This window comes from Calidris pugnax, unplaced genomic scaffold (assembly GCF_001431845.1).
Source record: "Calidris pugnax isolate Ruff unplaced genomic scaffold, ASM143184v1 scaffold48, whole genome shotgun sequence".
Classification (NCBI taxonomy): Eukaryota; Metazoa; Chordata; class Aves; order Charadriiformes; family Scolopacidae; genus Calidris; species Calidris pugnax.
In genome coordinates, this window is record NW_015090787.1 from 6889 (window position 1) to 33059 (window position 26171).

At 38.6% G+C, this 26171-nt stretch overlaps 1 protein-coding gene across 3 annotated transcripts; it reads right to left on the reverse strand.

Moving 5' to 3' along the window:
• Positions 1–260: 260 nt before the first annotated feature.
• Positions 261–26123, reverse strand: MARCH7 (membrane associated ring-CH-type finger 7). Of its 3 annotated transcripts, none has more exons than XM_014966527.1 (11): positions 25988–26123; positions 20173–20329; positions 16220–16378; positions 13848–14019; positions 12079–12246; positions 8457–9251; positions 8135–8288; positions 7705–7874; positions 6399–6508; positions 5083–5196; positions 261–1403 (listed from the first exon to the last, which is right to left on the reverse strand). In XM_014966527.1, exons 2-11 carry the CDS (start codon positions 20317–20319, stop codon positions 1242–1244), a joined length of 2151 nt encoding a protein of 716 aa, XP_014822013.1. In that variant the 5' UTR covers positions 20320–20329; positions 25988–26123; the 3' UTR covers positions 261–1241. The 3 variants fall into 3 exon arrangements, with proteins under 3 accessions (XP_014822013.1, XP_014822012.1, XP_014822011.1); XM_014966526.1 differs by having other exon boundaries at positions 8379–9251; XM_014966525.1 differs by adding an exon at positions 3219–3267 and having other exon boundaries at positions 8135–9251.
• Positions 26124–26171: the final 48 nt, after the last annotated feature.

Here is a 26171-nt window from a genome sequence, read left to right on the forward strand (position 1 = left end):
TGTGCAATTTCCTTAGCATTCCATTTTCTTTCAAGTGTTAGAGATGATGCGCCACCTTATGTAATGCTTGCAAAGTTAGCTCTTAAAATCACATGAGTTCATTTCACTGTTAAGGCACATCCTTTCTCCTGCTCAAGTTAGTTTTACATACTGTAACCACAAACCAAACTCAAGGAATTTCAACATACTGTGCTCTTTACAGATATGCTGTTACTGCAGTATTTAAAAAAGCTAACAAATATTTGTAGCAAATACAATTCCAAGACGTGTATGTCAATTTATTGTACCACCATTCATATAAAGCATTTCAATCCAAAATGGTCAGAAACAATCTTAAATATCTGCATAAGAATTTACAAACGTTAGTAAAGATATAGGACAGGCTATAGCTTTCGGAGTTTTCAAGTGTAAGTTCTGGTAGGTATCCATGTTTAAATAAAATGGACAATACCAGTAGAGATGCATACCTCCATCGTCTTTATTTATAAAGAAGTGACAACACTAGAAAACACATTGATAACCAGTGCTTTGAACAGTGAAGGTGGGATCTAAAAAAGTCTGGTTAAACTAAACAACCTTAGGTCTGTATCAAGTTGCATATCTGCCAGGAATGCTGAAATGCAAGAGTTTACACCTGCAATATTCCATAACGGAACAGCCACATAATATCAAATATAATCTCCAATTTCCAAATCGGTACATAAAAAAGCCACCACTAACGCTAAGTATTAGAAGACCACTGCAAGTTCTTATTGCTTTTTGAGTTAAATAATAATCTTCAAATAAACCGAAACCCAAACAATCTTTACAGTATCTTGCTCATCATCCTGTTCATTCATTAACACTGGAAGCAATCAGTTATTATATGATGTGGCAACAGAGGCATTTAAAAGGAAAAAAAAAACCAAAAACCAAACCAAACAAAACCTATTTTTAAGTACATGGACATCCCCACCCTCCCTGCCCACCCTCACCCTGAAATCCACTATAACCACTTAGTGCCAGTAGAGGAGCAAAACTTGATAGACAAAACCAGAAATCTGACTACAGTAAGAAGGAAACAAAGGGATATATAGCTTCCTTAAATATTCAACATCTGATGTCTTCCAAAACAAAGCACATCATCCTCATTATTTAAAAAGGGAAGTTGCTTTATATGTATCTAATCCTCGCGCATGCTGAGTAGTTCTCAAGTTCGCCTGTTCCACTGTGCAGCAGCTGATTTTGAATTCAACAATACTTCAAAAACTACAGTAATATTCAATGCGCTTTTTACTAAGGAGAGGAAAAAAACAAATGCATGTTGATGATGTTCTTGCCAGTTCAGCATTTCTGCAGCAATTCCATTTCTCTTGCAGTATGGAAGTTCTACCAGCATCAGTCTTCAGAATCATCCTCAGAAGCTGTTGGAACAAGAGTATAATCAGAAGCCTTGACAGAGGGCTGTGAAATTAGAGCACTTTAAGATGACTACAGGAAAAGGTAATTTTATAATATTACACAGCAGACTGTAATACCTGCCCAAACCTTGTACAATTACATGGCTTAATTTTCAAATGTATCTCACTTCCGAAAAATATAGCATTTTCAAATCAAAACTCGGCATTACAAAATGCAGTGTCCTCCTGCTGTTCTTCCTCAAAATAGAAGGAAGAAAAATTAATTACGCCAGAGATTCAACTTTTAGGTAGTGTTTACAGTGGCTAATTCCAACAGTAGTCGGAGGAGAATATATTCAATCCATGACAGCAGCACCCAACACAAGGGAAAGCAATTACTCAAGAAGTTAACAAAATGGATACTAAAATGTCTTAAAAGGTTTAGCAGTCTTAACAAACAGAAAGACCCTTAAATTTTATATTTTTTTTTTTAACGTATATATGTTGCTTAATGCAATTAAGTCCCACCTACTTGGAAGCAGCTCCTCTCTCCACCCCCACTCTTACAGCATACGCAAAACAAACATAAAGCTGACATACGCACGGGATTTTGTTGTTGCAAAGTAAATTAAGAGACAAAACCACACTTGTCAACTATGAGAAAACAGTCAGTACACACATCTACAATAGGTTTGTGAAGTGTTAGCTTGTCCGTAACAGGATTTTAATCTGTCCTCTTAAGCAACCTCTGCAGTCAAAGCAGTATTTACACTCAAGTAACTTGTTCCATCTCTGAACATAGAAAGACGCATGGTCTGTCTCCTTCCTTCTCCAGTTCTCAGAAGAGAAATGTAACTAAAGTAACATCAATTATAAATCTGAAAGTCAGTATTCCTCACCTGCCACTTAGATAAAGCCTGAATCAAATGTAAATTAAATTACTCCAATAAGGATGCACATAACTTAGGAATAAATTCTCAACTGAAGTCCACCTTTACCTGCTCTGAATGAAGAATAATCTTCTGCCCCTTGAACTAAAAAGATTACACACACACAAAATTCCTTACTGCACTCCAAATACCTCCTATGCACTGAAAATTCATATATAAACTTTGAATGTTGACAGATGTTCACATGCACACTTAAAAAAAAAGTTAGATCAACTACACTTCTACTGTCTATTCATCATGCCCACAAATAATACTTAGATTCAGGATACCTTTACCAGAAGTCAGCATACAGTTTTGAATTTAAGCACGCTGAAGAAGCCATTAGGTGAAAAGTAGGCTAGTCCTTGGCCAAAATTGCCAACTGTTAAATTTAATTCCTATAGTAAACAGGTCTGATCAAGGAACACACACAACTGAAAAGTGTGTGTGGACATAAAAAAGAACGGGGTGAAGAGGGCAAGAAAAGGAAGGGGAGAAGATGAAATGGCAAGAGAAGCACGGTAATTTAAGCACAGTGAAATACAACTTTAAATGTTTCTTTTCTATTAGGACTAGTGTAAAAGGCTACAACCTGAAAGTCACCACCAACTCCATAACTATGTACTACTAGAATTACAACCCCCAAACTGTAACTAGTAAGGAATCTTTTTTCACTTGCAGAAAATACTTCTGTGATCTGAACAACTCTATGCCGTTGGGAAATTCATCATGGAGAATTAAAACCAGTTCCCCCTCAGAATAATTCTACTGATAATGGAAAAAGCACTGCTGGGTTAAGTCAAATTTTTGGTAATTAAGTCCAGTATTGTGAATCTTGGCAAGGAGGATTGTACTTATTTAAGTTTGAGTTGATCTAACGGGAGAGGAGGGAAAGAGGGGAAGCACCTACTTTCAATATCTTCCATATGTGCCTGAAGAGTTCTTGCAAGGTTAATAAACTAGAAACAAGGCAGAGAGAAAGTAGTTTAAAAGTTGCAAAGTTATCTGCAGAAATTTGCAACAAGTTAGCAAAGTTTTCTTCACTTTTACAACCCAAAGCTTCATCCCAAATGTTGATTATCCTAACACATTTTTCCAATTTACATAAATCAATACAAATTTTAACATAAATCCCCACACATTAGAGTTCAAATTGCTACTGCACAGTTATTTCAGCTTCCGCTCTATGTCAAATGTTCCTGGTGGCAATAAGCGGCATCATCTTCACATTCTACAGTCTGTAAAACACATCAATATTGAAAGTAGCACACATAAACAAGTGCCAGTTTTATGAAAACCGTTCCTAGAAATTGTAATGCAGAAAAACATAATCTGTAAGGACTGCGCTAGCTGGATCCACTTCATTTACTTCACCACTGACATAGCAAAACAGAGCCCTCTGACTAAGGTTAATGAAGAACGTACCTAAGATTTTAACTGTAAATAAAAGGCTTAAGAGCAGGATTACTATTAGGCAGTGGTGGTAGTTTAATGTTAGAATTACAGAGTATCAAAAACCAAAGCCAAAATCCATAGGAATACAAATTCCTTGCGCAACTTTGGAAGTCTCAGCCAAGTGTATTTTTGTCAGTGACAAAACTGTCACTGTTTCAGAGAGAGTTCAGATGTTGAGACACAGCAAATAAAATTAAGGGAGAATAATAATGCTACAGTTTCCACACTTCAGTTGTATGCTCGGTATCAAACACGCATTGGTGGTTTAAAATGCAGCGTCACACAAATGTAGTACTGCCTTTGATGAAAAACCCGTAAAACCATCTTACTTCTGCAATACACTCAAGCTAATAACCTGTACTGGATACTGGCTACTTTACATTATAAGTCTTCTGTATCTCTACACTTGTAGTGGAGAAAACTGGACAATTCATTTGTGGATCATGGAACACAAGCTCTATGTTAGATGTGCAGAGAAAAGAGGATCACTGTTCTAATACAGTAGGATATTAAAGCAGAGTCCTGCCTCTACCCCATAGGCCTAGTAACTGCTAACAACCATTCCAGTAAGCATTGGACAAGCTTAACATTGTTAATTCTTTATATGTCATTAAAAAAAAATAAAAATCAGCTTTTCAGGAGCTCAGTTGACTAAAAGAATTGATTCATTATCTTGTATCAAATAAACATCTAGAATACTGGACTTCTGAATGAGTCACTGTGCAGAAATAACTTTCTATGATGATCTCTTACTGTTAAAATGTGTATTTACTGCATTTCTAAGTCAAGCCATTTAAGTGTCAAGAATCCGGTCAAATACAACTAATAAGAGTTTTGACTAATGCCAGAAAATCACCCTAGAGCTAGTAAGTTTCAGAACGTAACATTCAACAGCATATTTGAGCACAATCCAGCTGATAAGCATTGCAAGGTCTAGACCTTTGCAATGTAGACTGGCATAACAAGAAAAAATTCTCAAGGTAGTCGAACATTCTCAACTGCGTGTTTTGTACAGAGGGAGGTTAACCTTCCAGTTTCGCCTAAGTTCACAATAATCATGACAACATACATGCAAAACAACGAATTACCAACAACCTAGAAAAAAATTATTTTGCAACACAGTAAATGCAGTAAAGTAGTACCTTCAGTTTCAAATCAAACAAGGTCTTACTGCATTGACAAACTCAGACCATTTCAGACCTGAATTCATTAAATAAGCTTGCTTCTTGGGTATCTAGCTCCTAGGTCGCTCAAGGTTGCAATCTAGTTCCAAGTTTTCTGTACAAGCAATTCCTGCCACAAAATCACCGCGTACTTACTCTGACACGTGTGCTGGCCTCGCTTGCAGTTCCCAGCATGTCAGAGAAGCGCTGCTCACATAAGTGTAACAACACTACAAGGTAGAGACCAGAGCTGATAAATTCATAGTCTGCCTTAAAGGAGAACAGAAGAAACATTCAGAATGTCAGCGATCTGTCTGCATATACAACTCAAGAAGTAGAACAAGAATTAAATTTTACTGGAAATATTATATATATTTGATCTCTAGTTCTTCCAAGAGAATTAGGGAAATGCAATACTAAAATATTTTAATTACTTGAAAAGCTATTTATAGTTCGTGTTCTTCCTAGCCATCCCAGACCTAACATGTTATCCTCGAAGACAGAGTTCTACAAATAAAATTTTAGCCAGCATGATTAGTTCACAAGGAGCAATCTGAGAATCAGAGTATTCTGGGGAAAATAAAACCAACAAACATTGTTGGTTTCTCTTCAGTGGTCCCAACACTTTACAGAAAGCCAAAATAAAGGGAAATATTGTAAGAACTTTATCATGTCATAAATATTTTTAGAAATTACTTACAGAATCAACTCTAGGTAAAAGTTTAAAAGGTCTTATTTCTACCAAGGTGCACTGACAGTAACCAACAGTCAGTAGTGCTAAAACACTGGAGAAAGACTTTTCAGAGTCTGGCCCAAGTGACAGGAACTAAAGTGGCTGAACGACCTCCCCTGGAGGTATTTAAAAGCCAGGCAGACATGGTGCTGAGGGACATGGTTTAGTGGTGGTTTTGGCAGTGTTAGGTTAATGGTTGGACTCAGTGACATTGAAGGTCCCCTCCAACCTAGACAATTCTATTATTCTAATGGACCTTCAATTATATTTTAATTTATGAAATTACTTGAAGGAGCAGCAGGAAGCTGTTAGAAGAGAGGTTAGTTTCTACCACTCTAATGAAACAAAGGAAGTTTTTTATGGTATGTTTAAAAACAACTGCTTAAGTATGTTAAAAATAGTGAAAAGCAAATACAATTCATGACTTAATGTGAAATTCAATCTAATCATACTGGTACTGGATCTATGTGGCAGAGACACTAGACTGCAAAGCTAGACGATGTACCTGCAACTAAGAAAAGGATAAGAGATGTATTACACTTACTGAAACCTCAGCTATAGGGAACACAGCAGGAAAACAGATTTTGTCTGAATATTGAGGAGAAACATTTGTTCCATGTTGATGTTACTTTATGTGCATAACAGTCCTTCTGAAAAGGAGATGCATTTTCCTTCTCTAAAGAAGAGTGCCCTCCCAGCACTAAACCAACACTTACCAAATTAGGTAAAATATACTAACTTGTTCATTTGCATGTGCCCTATAGAGTTCATGAATGTCAAAGTCTTCCAGGTTCAGGTGCAACTTCTCCTTGCACAGTTCACAAGTTGTTACTGCTTCCAAAGAAGAGCCTGGTGGGGAGAGGCAGGGGAACATCAGTGTCAAGTTGTAACAGTCTTTAACACAGATTATACACCTATACAAGCATTACAAACTCTAACCGATTCTTGGCTTTGTTTTGCAGAGCAAGATTAGAAGAAAAGAAAGCCTCTAATACAAATATAGTGACTGTCTACTTATGTCAGAACGTAAATTGCATAGAAAGTTTATTCGCTACCCAGCTTCACATATTTTGCCTCATGTTCACTCTGGACACTACATGCCTCTTGCTGAAAGTCTGGCATAAAGTTGCCGCTTGAGCTGTTTGAATTCTACAGTGTAATCCAAATGGTGTAAAGTTATTGCCAGAATACCATTTTTTCTTGAAGTATCAGGTTTAAAACAAGCTGCTCCATACACAACAAGATGAACAAAAGCAAGTTTAGGGTAGATTTATGTCTTCTATAGTTAAATACTTCAAACAATTTCTCCTACAGGCTGAGGCTTCTAATACATCCCTACTCTGATGTGCGTCCTCTGATACTGAGTGAAAAAGCGATGCTAGCTCCTTTGGTAAAAGGTATTCCACAATCTTCATGTCTTCTACCAAGCCACCTATTTTTAAGTCTTAAAAATAGTACAGATAACTTAGTTGTAAACTGGTCAATTAATTTATTACAAAAACATTTGTACAGTGCACACTTTCTGAAGTATTTCTTAAAAAAAAAAAATCTGTATGCATTTTGAAGTAATTTTTTTGAACTAGTGGTTTTAACTGCCTTGAACAGGAGTTAGTATCTTAAAAAAAAATTTAAGTATAGTTACAACAGAAAAAGATTTCTGGATTTTCAAATTCCTATCACTCTGTTACAGTCAGCCTGGCTATAAAAGCCTTACAAACTTATGTCACATGCATGAGGAAGGATGGGAAACAAACTCACCCAAACTGGTAGAGTAGCTCTAAAGCTACACTTCTGCAATGATATAGTTTATCTAATATCTTAGCAGACGATACCAAAAAAAGTAAATCTCTGGATGATAAATACAGTTCTTGGAATTACCGATATGAGAAGCTGCACAGACACACAATAAGGTTGGAAGCACCACAATACCGTTTGTCCCCAGCTGCTTGTTTTGCAAATAAATGCCATGATATTACTAAGAGTAATCCTCCTGATAAGCCTCCTAACGTAACTGGAAGTCTACCTCAGTCTAGAGTCTGCTTTACCTGAATTAATCTTGGACTGTAGCCATTTTTTCATGCACTCCTGGTGAACATACTGCAGACTTCCAGTGCATTTGCACGGCTCTATTAAAAGGTTGTCAGAACTTGCAGAGGACATCTGACAGATTCTGCATAAGTCACCCTCTTCATCTTCAGAATCTTCTAAAAGCAGGCTGAATAAAAAGGAATATTTACAAACGCTGTGACACATTTCATCTAAGACTTTCTATAATGACAATTCCATTCATCAAACACCCAAACCTACAAGAATTAAAACAAGCTTCTCTAAAGACAGAAGTGAGAACACTAGTGACAGAGGACTGAGTTGCCGCCTTCTCTGAAGGAAAGCCTCCTTTCAACATCATGGTTACAGAAGACCCTCTCATGTTAAGTCAGGTACATTTTCTTATCTCAAAAGAACATACTAATTTACCTCTCTTTTATCTTCTGGAGTCTTTCTGGATCTCTTGAAGGCGGTATTTTAGACTTGCTGCTTTCTTGTCCATCAGACTGATTCCAGCCAGAGGGAATAATATCTACAGTTATCATAAGATTGTCAGACAGACTGCTTCCTAATGTTGGAGGCACTGCAAAGCGAAAGAGAGAACCAGGCAGAATTCCAGAACTTCTCCTACTGTGGACTGAATCTGGAGGGGAGGCAGTAGCTGTAGGCATACCAGATACTGCAGGTGTTGGTGGTCTGTTAAGAGAAGCCCGAGGAGGGCCATCTGATGCTTCAAGAGAGGTCTCCTCACCTGACTCTCTTCTTCTGAAGACATGTTGTGATCTAGCAGTTGTATCAGAGGTAGAGATCCTTGCAGATTCATCTCTTCCTTCTCTTCTTCTTCTGGAAAAGAGAGGTGTACACCTGTTCCTCAAAGATGATGATAACCAGGATCCCGTGCTCCTACTTTCAGAGTCTGGTCTGTAACTTTCCCCATCTGAATCAGAGTTATGATTTTGTGAAACTCCTGATAAACCCCATCTTCGTCTAAGAAAACTAAATCCCTGAGAAGCTTCAGATGCCTGAAGTCCTGGAACTTCTGGAGTTGCAGCTCCACCAGTGCTCGATAGAGTAGAAGCCTGAACTCTTGGGACCACTGTTGACTCTTCAGAGCCTAATGACCTTGTATGCAACGAATCTTGGCTAGATCTTCGAGAGAAAAATGTAGATGACATACTAGATGCTAAACGAGACAGCAGCTGTCTGGTTGTGCGCCTCCCTTCACTGTCAGCTGCAGGTTCATTCAATGATCTTTGAGAAGATAAAACCCTTTCAGAACTACTTGAGGAAGGAGTTTCATCTCTAATGGCAGTAAGAGAAAATGCTGGCTGCATGCTCCTCTGGGGAGACTCCAATTCATTTCTCCTTTGTCTTGAAGAATAGTTGGATCTTGAAGAGCTCATACTAGAGTCTCTGTTGAAAAAAGATGGCTGATGATCAGAAGGCAACTGGCGGTTCATGGATGCATTCAGCCTCAAAGTGCTTAAGGAGTTCTCTTTTGGTCTTGCTCCCTCCGCATATGAAGACGCAGGTCTGTCTTCAAGATCTGTTGCAGAAAAGCAGAGGAAAATACTATGACAAGGTGTTCTCTAATTGTTGCATTCCAGATGGATAACTCTGATGTGTAAATACAGAAGTTCGTGATTTCGTGATCCTTACTCAAATTTTTTTCAAATTTGGCATGTAGATTCCAGAGCAATATTATGTTTAAATTTACCTATTAGAATTCCAAAGTTAAACTGAAACCTAGACTGGTTTCAGTCCATTTGGAAATCTAAATCCATTTGGAGTCTAACACCCCCAAATTCTTCAGATTATCAAGGTACGATTCACTTTCTTACAGGCAAGTATGAGAATTCTGACCATCTGTCAGAAGTTACATAAGAACAACATCTGAACTAAAACCAGGAAACTATACGCAATACTATTTTTAACTTAAAGGCCTGTAAACTAAGATGGGTTAATAAAAATTTCAGCAATGTAGCAGACACCAGAGCACCTAAAACAAACGTACGGATAAAGCCAAGCACATTCTTCATCTATTACAAGAAGCTATCCTTCTCCTTCTCGTAAGAACAGCTGCTGCTACAAACACTACTTAAAGGTAGCATAAAATTATTGACTTTGGATAACAGAAATTGAGTAGCATCTAAATTCAATGTGTATCTTAGTATAATAATGTTTTAAACCAAGAACCTGAAGATAAAAAGAATAACCCAAAGATACTGTAATTCCACTGCTCCAGCCCAAAAGGGTTATCAAAGAAATGCAACAGCTAAATTAGTTCACATATTCAGCTATGCAACTGGCTTAAACACAATCAGATTTACCCATTCTGGATTAGTAATCTCATCTGCTTTCCCAATTACCTTGATTATCTCCAGTCAATTAGGTAACTATCACTGCATTGTTGTGTCCTCCCCTGCTTTTTAGGCTATGTTTGATCATCCAGTGTTTCACAGTGGCCAGCAGTGCAAAGGAGGCAATTCTCCCTCCTTGCTCTGCTCTGGCGAGACCCACCAAGTTCTGCCTCCAGCTCTGTGGCCACCAACATCAGAAGGACACGGACCTGTTGGAGCAGGACCAGAGGAGGCCACAAACATGATCAGAAGGCTGGAGCCCCCTTGCAGTGAGGACAGGCTGAGAGAGTTGGGGGTGTTCAGGCTGGAGGAAAGGCAGCTCCGGGGAGATCTGATTGCAGCCTTTCAGAACTTAAAGGAGGCTTATAGGAAAGATGAGGGGGGACTTTTTGACAGGGCTTGTAGCAATAGGACAAGGCGTAATGGCTTTAAAGTAAAAGAGGGGAGATTCAGACTAGATACAAGGAAGAAATATTTATTATTTTTTTTTACGGCCAGGGTGGTGAAAGACTAGAACAGGTTGCCCAGAGAGGTGGTAGATGCTCCATCCCTGGAAACATTCAAGCAAGGCTCTGAGCAACCTGATAGTAGCTGATGATGTCCCAGCTCCTGGTGGGGGAGGGGGTTGAACTAGATGGCATTTAAAGGTCCCATCCAACCTAAAACATTCCATGTTCCTTATAAGCATATCTTCCGTAAATGCTGCATAAGTAACTCAACACACTGAGAAGAATTTTACTGTAGCTCAAGTTTAGTTAAAATTACATGAAGCAGCTGGGGAGGCTAACATCAGCTAGTCTCCTTCTTACATAGCTGGATTTGGGAGGGGAGATAGGTTGAAGGAGAAAGCAGCTGAAGCCTGCTAAATACATAAGATGGCAAACTTCTTCAATATTTTAACTATTTAACAAGCATAGGTAGATTAAGGTAGGAGGTAGAAGCTTTATGTATTCTGGAATCGAAACTTTCCACATTTAATTTTGGTGGTGTTTTTTTTTTTTAACGGGTTCTGCATTGCAATCACCATTTATTTTTGAAGCTGAAGTTTATGCAGCTGACAGATTCTAACTAAAGAAACATCTGCACAGATGCCAAGCATCTGCCATGTGGTTTTGATTACATAGCAGGAACTCAGTTGGGAGTCATTTTTGTAACACTATACAGTGGCACTACCACTAGAAATGCAGCATGGACAGTACAAGGCTGTCCACCCATCCATTTCTCCCATTAGGCCTCTACCAGGTAAACTCCAACCATCCACTTATGAAAGAAATGTAGAGTACGATGAAATTAAAATATACTCTTCTTGTAAGGTAAGACTGCAGGATGAAATCTGGAACCAGTTTTCATCTTTTCTGCTTTTCATCTATACTTGTAAAAATGGTAAATTTTTTTTTTTTAAACTTCTGCATTATAAAATACCACTAATGCATCTGGAAAAGGTGGCAAACCAAGACTGATGACGAGCTTCCCCCAAGACAGCTCCAATAGACCACAACACTCTTGAATAAACAGTGAAAAGAACAGTGCACAATTCCATTCTAGTCCTAACAAGTTACCAGGGAACAAACCTCTTACCTCACGTAAAGCATGTGTTTATTCATTTTTACTTTCTGTGGTTTAGCAGTTTTACCTAATAACCACTCAAGAACCCAAACAGGAAGAGATAGTATGATATGGGAACCTTCATGAAAAATCTTTCCTGAGATCTTAAATACAAAGAGATCTTAAGATGAACAAAAAGAAGAGGCTGACTGACTATTCAAGGTTACAGTGGCAAACACCCATACCATTTTCTTGCAACTGAATACACCTACAAGCTAGACCATTCATATCTACGTTGATGATTTAGCCAATGCATGGAAAGTGGCCAAACAACTTTATTTAAAAGGATACCTTAAAAAAATAGATCTTTTGGCTTTGTGTTTTGAAGAAAATATTAAAATAACATGTGAAGAAACTAACAGGCAAGCAACCTATGGGTTTACAAGCTTTCAGTTGTACAATACATACATGTTGAAGATGAAAAGTCACTGTTTCTGTAGCTGTGATCCACTAGGTTATTAACAGAGAGATCTGTTCTTCTTTCTAACTCTCTTCGCTCTCTCACCAGCTCAGTTCCAAGGGAGCCAAGCATCACTGAAGAAGATCTAGGAATCCTACTGTACCTCCAAGACGAATCTAGAAAGGAAAAGTAAATAGATCCCCTGTTTTGTAATAATTTAAAAATCCATTAAAGCTAGTACTTACGCATGCATTCTGGTTATACCATATCAAGGGAGAGTTTAACAATACCACTAGGCTGATCAAGTGGCCAGCTGCCAACATAAAGCCAAGAGTAAGCAGCACTCTGCTGATGCTGGCACTTATTTAATCTTGCAGTAAGTTAGCTTTGAAAGCTAAACCAGAAAAAAGTTGTAATACTTTTGTGAAGAGACAGACCCATTAACACTCATACAGGACAGGAGGAAGAGAAACCGCATCTTGCTTTCTAATGGTAACTAGTTATTAAATAAGCTTCATAATACAGATAAACAACAGCTTGAGATTTGGTAAATGCTGCCACTCTAATGATGCTTCTTAAATGCTCCTAAAATTCTGCTGAAGTTTAAATGCAGCTTAGACACAGCTTTAAGAACAACGACCAATACTGTTCTTGATCATATTGCAGAGTAAAACACTTCAGTTTAAAAAGGGACCTTGTTTTTTGCTAACAGCTTCAACAACTAAATAGAGAACTGTACATACCTCATCTGTGAGCAAAACTCTTGTTCTAAAAAAGTGTTCTTACATGCATCTGAAAAATCTACCTTGATTTTCCTTTACAGCTAACTTATAAATCAAAATGCGAGCATTCATTGGTCAGCAGTGTGATGACCAACCAATCTGGAAATGTAAAGACAAAGATAGTCCTACACCATAATGAGAAATGTAATGGTGATCATTTTATTAACAGAGTAAGAAAGTATCCACAATACTGGTTTTTAAAGAATAATTTAATAAAATTTTATCTGGTTGGCTGTGTGGTTCCGTAAGAGGATATAAAAAGAACATTGATCCATACTCACAAGGGTAATCTGAGCGGGTCTGATAACCTATTTCAAAACATCCTAGGAATAACTTCAATATAAGTTTTTCACCATTATTTCCTGACCTTTAGACTTCCATTAACATATTGCTTAACTTACATTTATCTGTGTATCACATACTTACTTACAGCTTCAATGAAAATCTCAGGTTTTTACTGAAAGAGCTCCTCGTGTAGAATGTTTAATTTGGCCCAGCCTATAGAATGGGTTTAGGCCCTTCTAAAAAAGAACTCCTTCGTCCCTGACCCCTAACAACAGTGCTCTAACCACCCATGACACGGTGTTTCTTGGAACACAGAGCTAAATAAGGTAAAATTTCCTTTCTGCTGTCCCTGGCTTATGTAGGTTTACTGACACAATTTGACCCATGAAATAACAGCAGCTGCACTCATTCTTTCCTTGAAATCTTAATCAATTAAGACATATTTGAGCCATGAAGTTCAGCTTCCTCACGGAATAGGTACAGTAATAATTTTTTCTTGACATCGTACAACTGGGTTTTCAAAAGACTGTTAACAGCACTCTCAGTACTTTGGATACCGCTACCAGCGTGAACATACTCTTCCGTTAGGCATAGCTTTTTAAGAATAATAAAAGCTTAATATTTCTAAGCAAGTCTTTTAAACCTTTGTAAAACTTGATCTTATTATTCAGGCTATTTTCACATAACAGCTTTAGTAATCAAACTCTCACCTGAGAAGGCAGCCAAGCCATTGCTTCTCACAGAAGAGGTAGATGTACAAGATAGCTTAGGTCTCTTTGAATCGCTGTCTCGCTGCTGGCTATGCAGTCTTGAGTATGCTCCCTGAGTTCTCTCAGACTCACCATAACACCCAGATGTAAAAGGAGAGGAAGAGGATGTAGACTGAAATAGCATTAAAAAAAGAAAATTACAGACGCGGTATTTCAGATGTACTTACACTGAAGTGTACATAACATAAGACTCACAAAAATAGTAAAGAACAACTTTAAGATGTAAAGTCTTTTTATTTAAAAAAAAAGTAGGATTTATACTTGTGCTCTTGATCAGTATTCCCAGGTTTACTCAAGACAGTCCTACCAACAAAAGCCATTTTCTATTACGATCAGCATTACTCCTCCCTTATAGGTAGATGTAGCTTACAGGGAAAAAAAAGATATTCCTTCCTTACTTTTAAGATACTATAAAGATCATCAAATATAGCTTTACAGATCTCCAAGGAAACATAGTTTTGCTGTCCAGAAATGGCCCAAACTGATCAGTTTTGTTATTTAACATTTTAACTAATCCAGTTTAATTTTTACCAACCTAAAAATATACTTAGCTAAGGAGTCAGCTCTAGCTTCTAGTAAGCTGTTTAGACCAGACATATTTTGATTATATTAAGCTCAAGTCCAACTTAAACAGTTCAGAGTAAAGAATGAGTACAAAAGAATTTTTGCAGTGAACAGCACTGAAATAAAACTTCTGAGAAACTAGTACTAAAAAAAAAAGAAAAGAAAATTGGGAGAATCTATAAGCCATTGGTCTGGTTACTTGCAGTCAAAGCATTAATTTTCTATTTGAAATCTGTTAATTATAAAGCATTCGAGATCAATCAAAAAGCTCAATTGAGCTGTCTGACCTCCCAGAAAGTATCTACAGCCAAGATCCTTTAAGGATCAACCAAATTAAAGCCGATGTTTTTGTGGTTGTATTTTATTTTGTTATGTTTCTGCCACTACTTTTTACTTTTTAAAACTAAGAATTATCTAAGCATTTCTCTTATCACATCATGAAAGACAGATGGGGAGACACGGAAATTAGTATCACAAACCAAGTACAAAGCTAGGTTAACTTCCTTCATGAATCATCTGCTTAATATATAACTTATCTTTTAATAATTTGTTATTTTATAAGTGGAAGTTTCAGGGTGTCTTCTGCAATGTTCACTTGCATTAGAACTTCATTTGAGAGAAAAATTAACCTTAATGGGAAAAAAACCGTATCATTTTGGAAACTCTACAGCACCATCTTAAGTAGAGGTGTAGACCACTTACAAGGACAGACTCCATTTGCATTTTGATTCTATGTAGAGACACCAACCATGACTTCCCCAGAACGCCTGCATCTCCACATTGCTCCTCCCTCCCCCTGACTTATGTAAGTGTCACAGTAAGAAAACAAACACCTATTTAAGGTGCAAGCACTCCCAAGCACCCAAACAACTTTCAGTCCGAAAGCGAGCAGAATTTTCACTTGTTCACTTTACTATCTTCCTGCCAACACTTTCACAGTTTTGTGCTTTTCCCACCTTAATATTTCTACTGCAATTGAAAGTGTTTTATTGTCACTCTACAGTGAGTAAGCATGTCAAAGAAGCAAAGTACTCATTTTGGGAGTTAGGAAGGCACATTCTGGAGCCTTGTTCAGACAAGCTATTAAGGCCTAAGCCTTGGATCTCAGTCAGGTGACAGTTCAGCCTCAGGATATGAACTGTTCCTCCACAACTCAGTTTTCTAAAGCAAGTTGCAAAAAGCATAAACATTGTGCTAACTCCCAAGCTGGTACCATTCAAAAAACACACCCCCTAGAAATACCTGATGGAACGAGTATAAACAATATTAATTTTGTGATCCATAGGACTACAACATGTATGAGATTCTAATCACCCCCTCCCCCTTTTTCTTTCTAAATGGATACTTGCAGAGCCACTCCCACTTCAAATGTATTCTTTAATTATTAGTATATCTAATATATATTATTATTACTTTAATTCTCGGAATAATTTCTTACTATCATCATCTTCTTGCTTTCCGAGTCGTTTAGATGTGGTGTTGGGGGATATGGTGTAGGGGAGAACTTTGTAGAGTAGAGTAGATGGTTGGACTCGATGATCCCAAGGGTCTCTTCCAACCTAGACAATTCTATGAGTCTCTGATTCCCTCCATCTTGATTTAATAAGATGTACTTATCTAGAAACATTACAGTGAGCCCTTGCTAGCAGGTTTTCAGATTGGGAAGACTAAGGTAAAACCTTAATTTTATATTTTTTTTATATTTATATTTATTTTTTTTTAAAGCGTTACACATTAACAATTCTCACCAATCTGCTTCTGCTTCCCAAAAATCTTCCAGAATGTGGATGATCAAGTGTCCCTGAGTAGCGAGTTGGAGAGGATGTTGTAAGCTTCCAAGGAGTTTCATGGGTGTCTCTTTCTCCAATTCCCCAGTCTCTACTGGAGCTATTCAATACACTGGATTCCTGAAGAACAACATACTTATCATATGCATCTCGTAACTCAAAATGAACTCAATATCTGACCTAAATATTGAAAATACAGGAAAGTGGAGGTACTAATAAATCTGGAAACCTTTCATGAGAAACCTCAAGAGATAACCAAGAAGAAATGAAATTGGCTTAAGAGAGAACTGCTGGCAAAAGGAAAGCTGCTTTTTTTTTTTTTAAATTACTTTCTAGTAATTATCAGCTCCTTTATCTGTCCTCTCATTTGACCATGGACAACAAAGAGTTGAAGTGTAAGATTTTTGAGGCATCAGCCCAACTTAATTCCAATTGCTGGAGCACCTAAGGACCTCATTTTCAAGTGTTAAGTAAAAAAAAATAAATCACACACACATTAAAAAAAACAGTCTCCATGACAGTAGAAGTGTCACAGCAAAAGTGGCTTTTAGGCCACTAAAACAAGCCATCTGTCTTGTCCTGGTCATCATATTAATACAGGAATGAGTGGGTGCAAAGAGGGGGAAAAAGAAGAAAACACATGTTTTATGCCTACTAACAGGTAATTAGTTTTACATAAGGAGCATGATCTGTCCTAGGAAAATAGATGGGACAACAAATGTAAAATATGTCCTCAAGTTATTCTTCCTTAAAAAAAAACACAAACCAACCACATACCACTGTACTGCAAATTACACAGTATCTTCTCAGGCTCTTAAACACTTCTTATCACTGCTTAAGTAAGCTCTTTATTTCTCTGCAGTGTATGCTAATATTCCATCATTGTGCTATTGGTAGGGAAGGCTTGCAAATTAGTAATTCTTAATTCCAAAATTAAACCTGAAAATAAAGTATCAGTCAGTAAGTTCTCTCATATTTCAAAGTCTCAGTAGGATTCATCAGGTTTCTAAATTATTTCACATATGGAGAATCTGCCCATGGGCACAAGACTACACAATTTTAAGAGAAAAGTAAAGCTCTCTTAAAATGTTCTTTATACAAGCCATACCTGCAGATCTGGAAATACTTGCCTTTCCTTTCTCTCCAGCTGTTAGATTCTGAACATCTGAGAATTTCATCTTATTTTAAGTGTCTGGATCACCACAGTAAAGACCTTAATCCAAGAACAACACACTCACACTAGCACAGCACTGAAAGCCAGTTCATGGAACCACACCATCTACTGATCTAATGCCAGAACAGCTTTTGGGAGCTGTGACATCTCTGCACTGTGCTCATTTCTTTGAAAGATGCCCCAAGGACAAAAAGCAACACATTGGGTATAAAAAAAAAGTGGCTGTAAGAGAAAGTAGATGATCAGGCATGATGTCAAAAACTCAAATAAGTTGCTATATCTGAAAAAAAAAAAACAAAAAACAAAAAACAAACAACAACCTAAAAACCTCAGTTTTCTTTCTTCCTTTAGTTCACCTTAAGACTACTTCAAATCCTTTGTCAGAACTTAACAATTAAAGCATTACAAAAGGTATTCTATTTTTGGTGTCCATTTTCAGTAGCAGAGAAAGATGATCAGGAAAAAATTCAAAACAATTTTATACATTACACTTCAACTCCATTGCTCCCAAACTTTCACTTCATTTCTCATGAAATGGTTAAAATATTGTCTCATAAAGCATAGGAATTTTTCTCATACCATTATACCAATTTGATTTTTGCATTGTAATTCACCTAGAAACAGTGCTATGTCACATGCATCAGATTAGTTTACAATTAACCTGCTTGTCATGCCTTCTCAGATGAGCAGACGCTACTGATCTCAAAAGTGTATGACATACAAGAATTCATACCTATATGAAAAAAAAGGAAAGTGGAAGGAGAACAAACCCCTCAGACAGAAGCCTGGTTTATTTTTTTAGCCCTAGTCAAAGCTGAATACTCAAAGTTTGACTGCTTTGTCTCCAAGAATTTTTGAGTTAAGCTATGATCAAGTATACTTTCTAGCTGCAGAAATTATTTTATACTAAAAAGGCAAGTCTCCAAGTTCTCTTTCCTCTCTATACCCAAAGCACTACTGATAGTCATACATTTTTTCTTCTAAATGACAAATCTTTTAAATTATTTGGAACTGTAGCAGCTCTTAATATTTTAAGGTATGCTTTCGAATGGATTAACAAAGCCAAAAGGCTTGCCTGTTCCATTCCTATCTGACTGGACCTAATCTTATTTAGACTGTTTCTTCTTGCCCCAGCCACTTGTAGTCTTAATCTGCAAGCAATAATGGAGTTTGCTCCTACCAGCTCTGTAAGTGCCAAAGGTTAGTCAAGAAAGAGAGCTTCCCTATACCTTTATTGCTAAGCACCAGTCCTGTGTAAGAAGGTCTCAGAGTACCTTCTATGAACTGGAGTGGAAAGAAGGGATACAACATTATCTTCTACACAATTATTTCTTCCCCCCCCCTTTTTACTGGAAAACGTTATAAAGATCATTCCTCAGATTAGAAGCACTTTGCTCAACAGGCAATAGTCAAAATACAATATTCAGTGCAGTGAGCACACTTCAGTTCATGTAGTAAATGAAATAACATAAAGCACATCAAATTATAACACAAGAAAGTTATAACAGCAGTAACACATCTAACTTCATAACACCAGTTCAGCTCAAGACTCATCATCTGATCAACAGCTTTCAGCATGATATGTAGACTGTGTGGGTCCATAAATCCCTACAAATGAGTAAGACTATCTGATTTGGTTTTGCTGAGCAGCCAGCCAGAGAAAAAAGTGTAGAAATCTAAAAAGCAAAAAAAATGACTGAAGACTACCCTTAGACACACTCTGTAGGCTTTATACTGATGAAGGCATGCATGTTACATATGACAAAATACAATGCATACACATATACTAGTGCTAAAAATAATCAATGGTCTATTACTTGTAAAACTGTTCCTAGAAAAGGCATTATATAATAGAATGTCCCAGATGGCTTGTCAGCAGGGACCAAACCCATAGCCATTTTATGAAAAAATGCAAACATTTAATCATGGAGTTAAGTTTCTGCAGTTTCAAAGACCAAGATGAGCTTAGATTTCTGGGCCCAAAACTGAGTTAAGAACTGCTGACAGCAGCAGAAACAAAATAAGAGAATTCTGCCGAACAGCCACATGCTGTTTGCAAGTACCCAGCATTATTTCTGAAGTAGTTTAATCTCTACTTCTCATAATACTCTTTCTAAGTGAAAGTACCTGCAGAGTGTGACTTATCCTTGATCATGGCTTCCCCCCCAATGCAATCTGGTCAGTGTAACATGTTGCATGTGAAACAGCAAACACCTTTACCCTGTAGTGACTATTGCAGTGTGATGTAAGCCTAAAGGTCCTCTTCTTACCTTCACAAAATTCAAAGAAAGTAGGCCCTGCACCACAACTCTTAGAACTGCAACATATTCCTGTACTTTCTGCATCATCCACACATGAAGTGTAACCCCCTACACACTTCACAAATCAAACAAAAGCCTCACCTCCCCTCAACAGAAATCCCCGTTTGCCCAGGTTTAAGACTGCAGTGACTAGTGCCCTTCATTCATCAAACAGCTGATTTTTAAAGGTGCAGCTACAAACAAAAGCAGGTAAAGATGGCAAACCTAGAACTACTAGTTGATACTGCAGAATACTGTCATTGGCCTGGTAAGTAAATCCTCACATTTTAGAATAAGTCTTGTGGTTTGTTCACAAATGCAAGGCCCTGGGCAGGATTTTTTCCTTGTATTTCCCTTTTGTTCACGTTTTAGGGTTTTTCTTGGTGAAAACCAGACATTAAATTAATTTATACTTTATGTAAAGAAACAAAACACATTACCTGGTATCCAGATTCTAATCTCCGGGAAGATTCTCTCACACTATATGCACCAGCTAAACTGTTTCCAGTCAACGTTCTAGATCCTAGTGAAGAGCTGGAGGCCTGAACAGATATCCTTCGAGGAATTCTTGAGGGTTTTGACTCCATTCTTTGTATCCTGTGTAAGGACACACTGATTATTTTTAATTTTAGAAGCAGGGACCTACATGCAAAACATGCACAAATCATTCTGAGTGTGTATCATAAATATGATTCATACATACAAAAATTCACACAGCTCTTTGATCCACCTGTGCATCAGTAAGATGGGGAACTAAGTTCTTACCCTAGTTTTATAACCTCTTATTTACATCTCCTCCCATTCCACGTTGGAGAATTAGAAACATAGCCCCTTTTGCTATTCTTATTATTATAACATATTCTTGTTATTAAATTCCAAGTGTGACCCTGTAGCAGCACTAGTATTAACACAAGATGAGTCAAGGAAAGAGTCCTCATATTTCTTAAATTCACATATTACTTTTTTGTTAGTGAGGTGCATCTCAACACTTACAGAAACTACACTCAGACTTATTCTTCAGGGTCAAAACTATGAAACCTCACCCTCTTGTAAAAAAACCCCACATTTGCAGTCTACCTGCCTCAAAGAAATATTAAAGACAAGTCCAAAGACAAGTCCCATGAAAATTAATGCATACAAGCAAGCATATTCTGTCTCACAGGTATATATAAAGTTACTGTTGAGTGACTGAGTGTTTTTTTGCTCTTGTGGTATTTCTAGACATTTCAAAAGAAATGCTGGTGCCTTTTCAGCATGAGAAGTGATCCTGTAGTCATTCCTGTCCTTGAGAGGATATATTGACTTAACATTGCTCAAAACCTCCACACAGCTGACTGTTTTACTAACATTCCCAGATTCTTCCTCCTCAGGATGGTACAGACAGAATCAGACCACAAAACATAGCTAATAAATAAAAGTATTTAAGAGAACTGCAGTATCCACAGTGATGTGGTATGGGAGGAGTAGCGTGATAATTAACAACGTGATAACTCTAAAACTGACAGCCAAGAACTCCATTGGTACAGGGTGATTTGCAGAAGTGACACTATCTGTTTTCTTTAACCACTTTTAATTCTGGCCTAACATTCTGAGAATGGGAATAAGCTGTATCAAAAAACCACCCAAAATTATCAATCAGTACAGCACATTTGTTTTCCCACGCATCAGCCATGCTCTTCAGTAACAGTCTGTGAAAAACTGCTCCATCAATTCTGAGATATCTCATGTCTGGCTGCAGTTTCAAGTTGCATTCACATACTTAGGGCTTTTAATCTTAGCTGAAAGTCATGCTGCATTATGTATTCTACCTGGTAACAGCTAGTTTGTACAGAACTCCATTGGCCTAACAGTTGGACAGCTGAGGTTAATTTCCTTAATGGAAGGTTTTTTAAGCACTGTTGTGGTGCATGGTAGTTGTTAGCTTTACAACACAGGTCACAACATAAAATAGCCTAAATGCTTAATCTTGCAAGTAGGACTTTTTTTTTTTTAAATTGGAGAAAAAATTATAACATAAAGCATACTAAGTTTAAGTGAATGTTTACATTTGTGTACAGAAGAGCTACTGGGTTCTATTATGGAGAAGCACACCAGCTTCTAGACCATGCTTCATCACCCATTAGCAAAACACTCTGGCTATTGCCAGAGACATCACCAGTAAACAAGATCAGTTCAAGCATCTGAAATTCTCATTTGCCTAACTGTGGATTAGGAACCTGAAATCACAAATTTGTTAAGTTTCCCAGATCAAATTTAAACCCCTAAGTAAATATTGAGCAAATCTATGCAATTCTCAAAGCTGCAAACACAACTATATCAGCAAGAATGCTAAGCAATGTTCCAAAGTACAGAAGAACACTGTCAATCGTGGAAGTTTAAAAGAAATTCATTAAGGACAAATCAATCTAAGCTACACCACTTCAAGTGGATCATTTGTGCAATAAAATGTAAAAATCGTATTTGTAACATTAGATAAGACAGAGTAATGATGGTTAATTTAAGCTGTAGAGTAATCCGCCATAATATGCACTGCAAATTTAGTACTTGTCTGAAGCTGCACCAAGTGTGAAAAAGTGACTATTCCAAGTTGCAAACTGCAAAGCTAATTTAGTGTGACAATAACATAGACTCGTCTGTATGGTGGACAGGACAGCTGTAGGCCCTGACGAGATCTGACATCCAAAGCACTATTTATCTACATTTTACCCTGATACAAACCTTAAGGGACAGACACACAGAATAATGGATCCCATCCTGTGCTATCAAGTACTTCACAAAGAGCACCAGCATTATCACTTTCATTATGGATCATTCTGTTTCTGGATCACTTTCCTTCAAACGTGTGTGGAACCAGATGAATTAAATAATGTAGACAGAAGTCAGACACAGACATATGCAGAATAAACAAGAATTCTAGAAGAAGGGATAGGACCGTGTCAACCCGTCTTTTGAACACCTCCAGGGATGGTGCCTCAACCCCTTCCCTGGGCAGCCCATTCCAATGGTGAATAACCCTTTCCGTGAAGAATTTTTTCCTAATATCCAATCTAAACCTCCCCTGGCGTAACTTGAGGCCATTTCCCCTTGTCCTGTCTCCTGTGACTTGGGAGACGAGACCGACCCCCGCTTCTCTACATCCCCCTTCAGGTAGTTATAGAGCGTGATAAGGTCTCCCCTCAGCCTCCTCTTCTTCAGACTAAACAACCCCAGCTCCCTCAGCCGCTCCTCATAAGACTTACAAAGAAGACTTAAAAGAAGTTCTAAGAACTTCAAGACTAAACTAGAGATCATCTACAAGTAATAAAATTGCTTATGCGTTATCCACAAAACAGATGAAATAGTAACATCCAGATAGGAAAGGACTGGGTGGAAGACTGTGGACACTATCTCTAGAAGCTGAAACGGAGTCCAACATTAGCAAATTGCTTCTACAAAAATACATTAAGAGGTACAAGACTAATTTTCCCCTCCAGCGGTAACCCCAAGAGGATAATGTTATCTATCAGTTTAATATTGTAAATTAGCACAGGTTGTGATTTCAACCTGAGTATGTCTGGATGATACTATCTATGTAATATTTTCTTTTGCTAAGTAAATAAATCTTGCAGAAACTATACACAAAAAATGTGTTAAAACAAGATAAAGTCAGTATGTTAGAAAATTATGATTACTTTCTTTAATACAACCATACATTTTATCTGCAGTCCTGGCCTCAGCCAGCAAATGAGAAGGATCTGCTATAAAAATGAATCACAGTTGTGTAAGAACAGACATTTGACAAGAAGAGCTCTTCCTTGTTTGATGCAGAGGTGGAAAGGTACTGGAAAAAAAGGCTTTATGGTCTAGGCAAAGAACTTCTGCTTGAAGAAACTGGATTTCATCTTTGCCTTTCAACAAAGGTTCAGTGACATGAAGCACGTGATTCAGATTAATCATTTTTCAACAACCACTACACAAGAACTCTTCAATTCTGGGCACCCATCATAAAATTTAGTTGGAATCCAACTGGCAGAAATCATGGAAGCATCTATATGCAACTCAAGTCAACAGAGACTGACTTGAATATATTAGATAGATAAAACTAGACACTAGGTATCTCAACTTTGCTAACCAACACTACTAAGAAGTCCTCTCGTTTCTTTGGGGCTTTCTTCTTTTTGTCCAGAATTCTTTGAAAACCATTTTAAGCACCGTACCTTGGAATCTTGAGAAGCAACCATCTTCACGGTTGGCTTGAACATACACAATACACATATAAGGCTTATGCTGATCATGGTACCACAATGAGATGGTCAAGGTAAACGTGCTGTCACAGAATACAGGATATAGCAAGGCAGTGGTCTCACAATAATAATAATAAAAAAAAGTAATCATTTTATTCAAGCCACATGACTTGTCTGCAAGGGGAATACCGTGGTATTATAGGATATTTCAGAATGCGAATGGTTCCCTTTTATAGTACCAGCATCTTACGGGTTTTTAAATGAGCACAAAGACATTCAAATTAAAACCTCAAACATTTTGTTTACCCACACAGGAATCCAACAAATCCCAAGGGCTAATTAACATGCTGTAACGAGTTCTATAATGACAAAGTAGTCAGCTCAATTTACACTGAAGGTAGTGAGGCCAAAAAATACTTAAGTGACTTCACTGAGGAACAAATTAAAAAAAAAACAAAAACAAAAACAAAAACAACCAACCTGATTTAAAAGCCTGTTGTTGCCAAAAAGGAAAGGAAAGGAAGACCTTACTCAAATATGACACCTGCAGTGTTCTTTGTTGAGCAACCTCAACACACTATCCTGGCAAAACAGACTTCTGGCTTCTCCATCATTTTGACTCTACTCACAATGGCATCCAACAGCAGAGAGATGAGAAAGAAAACAGCAGGGTGAGAAGAATCCTCTCATCAAAGCAACATATTTCATCAGCACATGCCATGTTATACAACTTAGCAATCCAAACCTCATGGAAACATCTGGAAACAACTCTTGTCCCCTGGAATACGGGATAGGTGTGATGCCTCTGAAGAGCTGGTAAGAAAACAAGTTCTGAAACCGAATTTTAAAGTTGTACCTGGGAAGCAGATGGCCACTTGTAACGGGAGATGGAGATGAACAGCCTATTTTGAGTATAAAGCTCAGATGTCCTGCCCTTGTTGATCTGTCATTATAAACGATGAACTAGACCTAACTTAGCCATGGATAGAGATAACATGAGATAAAAGATCCAAGAGGCCTTTGCGGGAAAGCTGTGTAATCTCAAAAAGTAAAAATAACACAAACAGCAAATATTTCAAATTAAAACTTCTCACTCCTCCTCTCTTCTGCCCTGCCCCCCTCTCAACTGAGAAATGAGGGCCAATTTGAGGCAGTCATGTCTACCGGTACAGGAAGCCTTTGACAGTTTCCATGCTTTCTACTAACTATATAATTCTTCTACCCTCAGAAAGCAGCACACACTTCACTCTCAGCTCCAAAATTCAAGTTCTGTATGTTGGAACTAGGCAGTGACACTTCTACCTGAGACTCAAGCTTTTACACCTACAGGTTTTTGCATGGCTTGATGCACAGCTGTTCCCAAGACTCTCTCCCTGTCATCACGTGTCTTCCGCGGTGTTTACTCACAATCACGTTTTTATGACAAACAAGATGCAGTTCAGCGGCAATTCTCTCAGTCTGCACAATTCTTTGCTCGGGCTATTCTGTCAACCTTCAATCAAGGAAGGCTGACAAAAACCTCAACAGCCTCTCAGGAGTCCCATGAATAAAGGAAACGTTTACAAATACCTTTCGTCTGCCTACGCTGCAGCAGCCGGTGCCCCGGCGCTGGGCTGTCCCGCAGACCGGAGCCAGCCGGCTCGGGGCTCGGCAGAGCCGCTAAAGAGGGCACCGCACCCTCCTCTCCGGACCCGGCCAGCAAGGTTTCCACCCGGCCAGCAGCTCAGGGCCGCGCCGCGCTCCAACCCAAGGCCAAACCGGGGCTCTCGCCAGGCCGAAGGGCAGCGCCGGCCTCTACGCCGGCCCGCCGGGCAGCGCCTCCTCAGACGGAGGGAAGGGGCGGGGGGCAGCGGGTGTCACACAGCTCCGCTGCCCGCGGAGGCCGTCAGAAGCGCTCGGCAGAGAAAAGGATGGAGGGGCCGAGCACTAGCCCCGAGACAAAATGGTTCCCCCCCGGCCCCGCACACAGGCGCAGGCTGGGCCGTGCGGGGACATCTTCCCCTCCTCGACACCGCAAGCGGCCTGTACTCACCCTCACGACACGGGCATTCAGGGGCGGAGGCGCCAGCGAGAGGGACCACGTAGAACCGGGCCCAGGGTCCGCCGCTCCGACCCCGCCGCTCCCTGAACACAATGGCGACGGCGGCGAGCCCGCACGGCTGTCAATCACCGCCCGCGCCCCGCCCGTGCCCGGCTCTCGCGAGAACTGCGGCGGT

Coding starts and splice junctions, on each gene's coding strand:
- MARCH7 (XM_014966525.1), bottom strand. CDS start 20,319: ATGGAGTCAAAACCCTCAAGAATTCCTCGAAGGATATCTGTTCAGGCC. Junction 14,020..16,219: donor TGGGAAGCAGAAGCAGATTG/GTGAGAATTGTT, acceptor ATGCTATTTCAG/TCTACATCCTCTTCCTCTCC. Junction 9,252..12,078: donor TGACTTTTCATCTTCAACAT/GTATGTATTGTA, acceptor TTTCTGCAACAG/ATCTTGAAGACAGACCTGCG.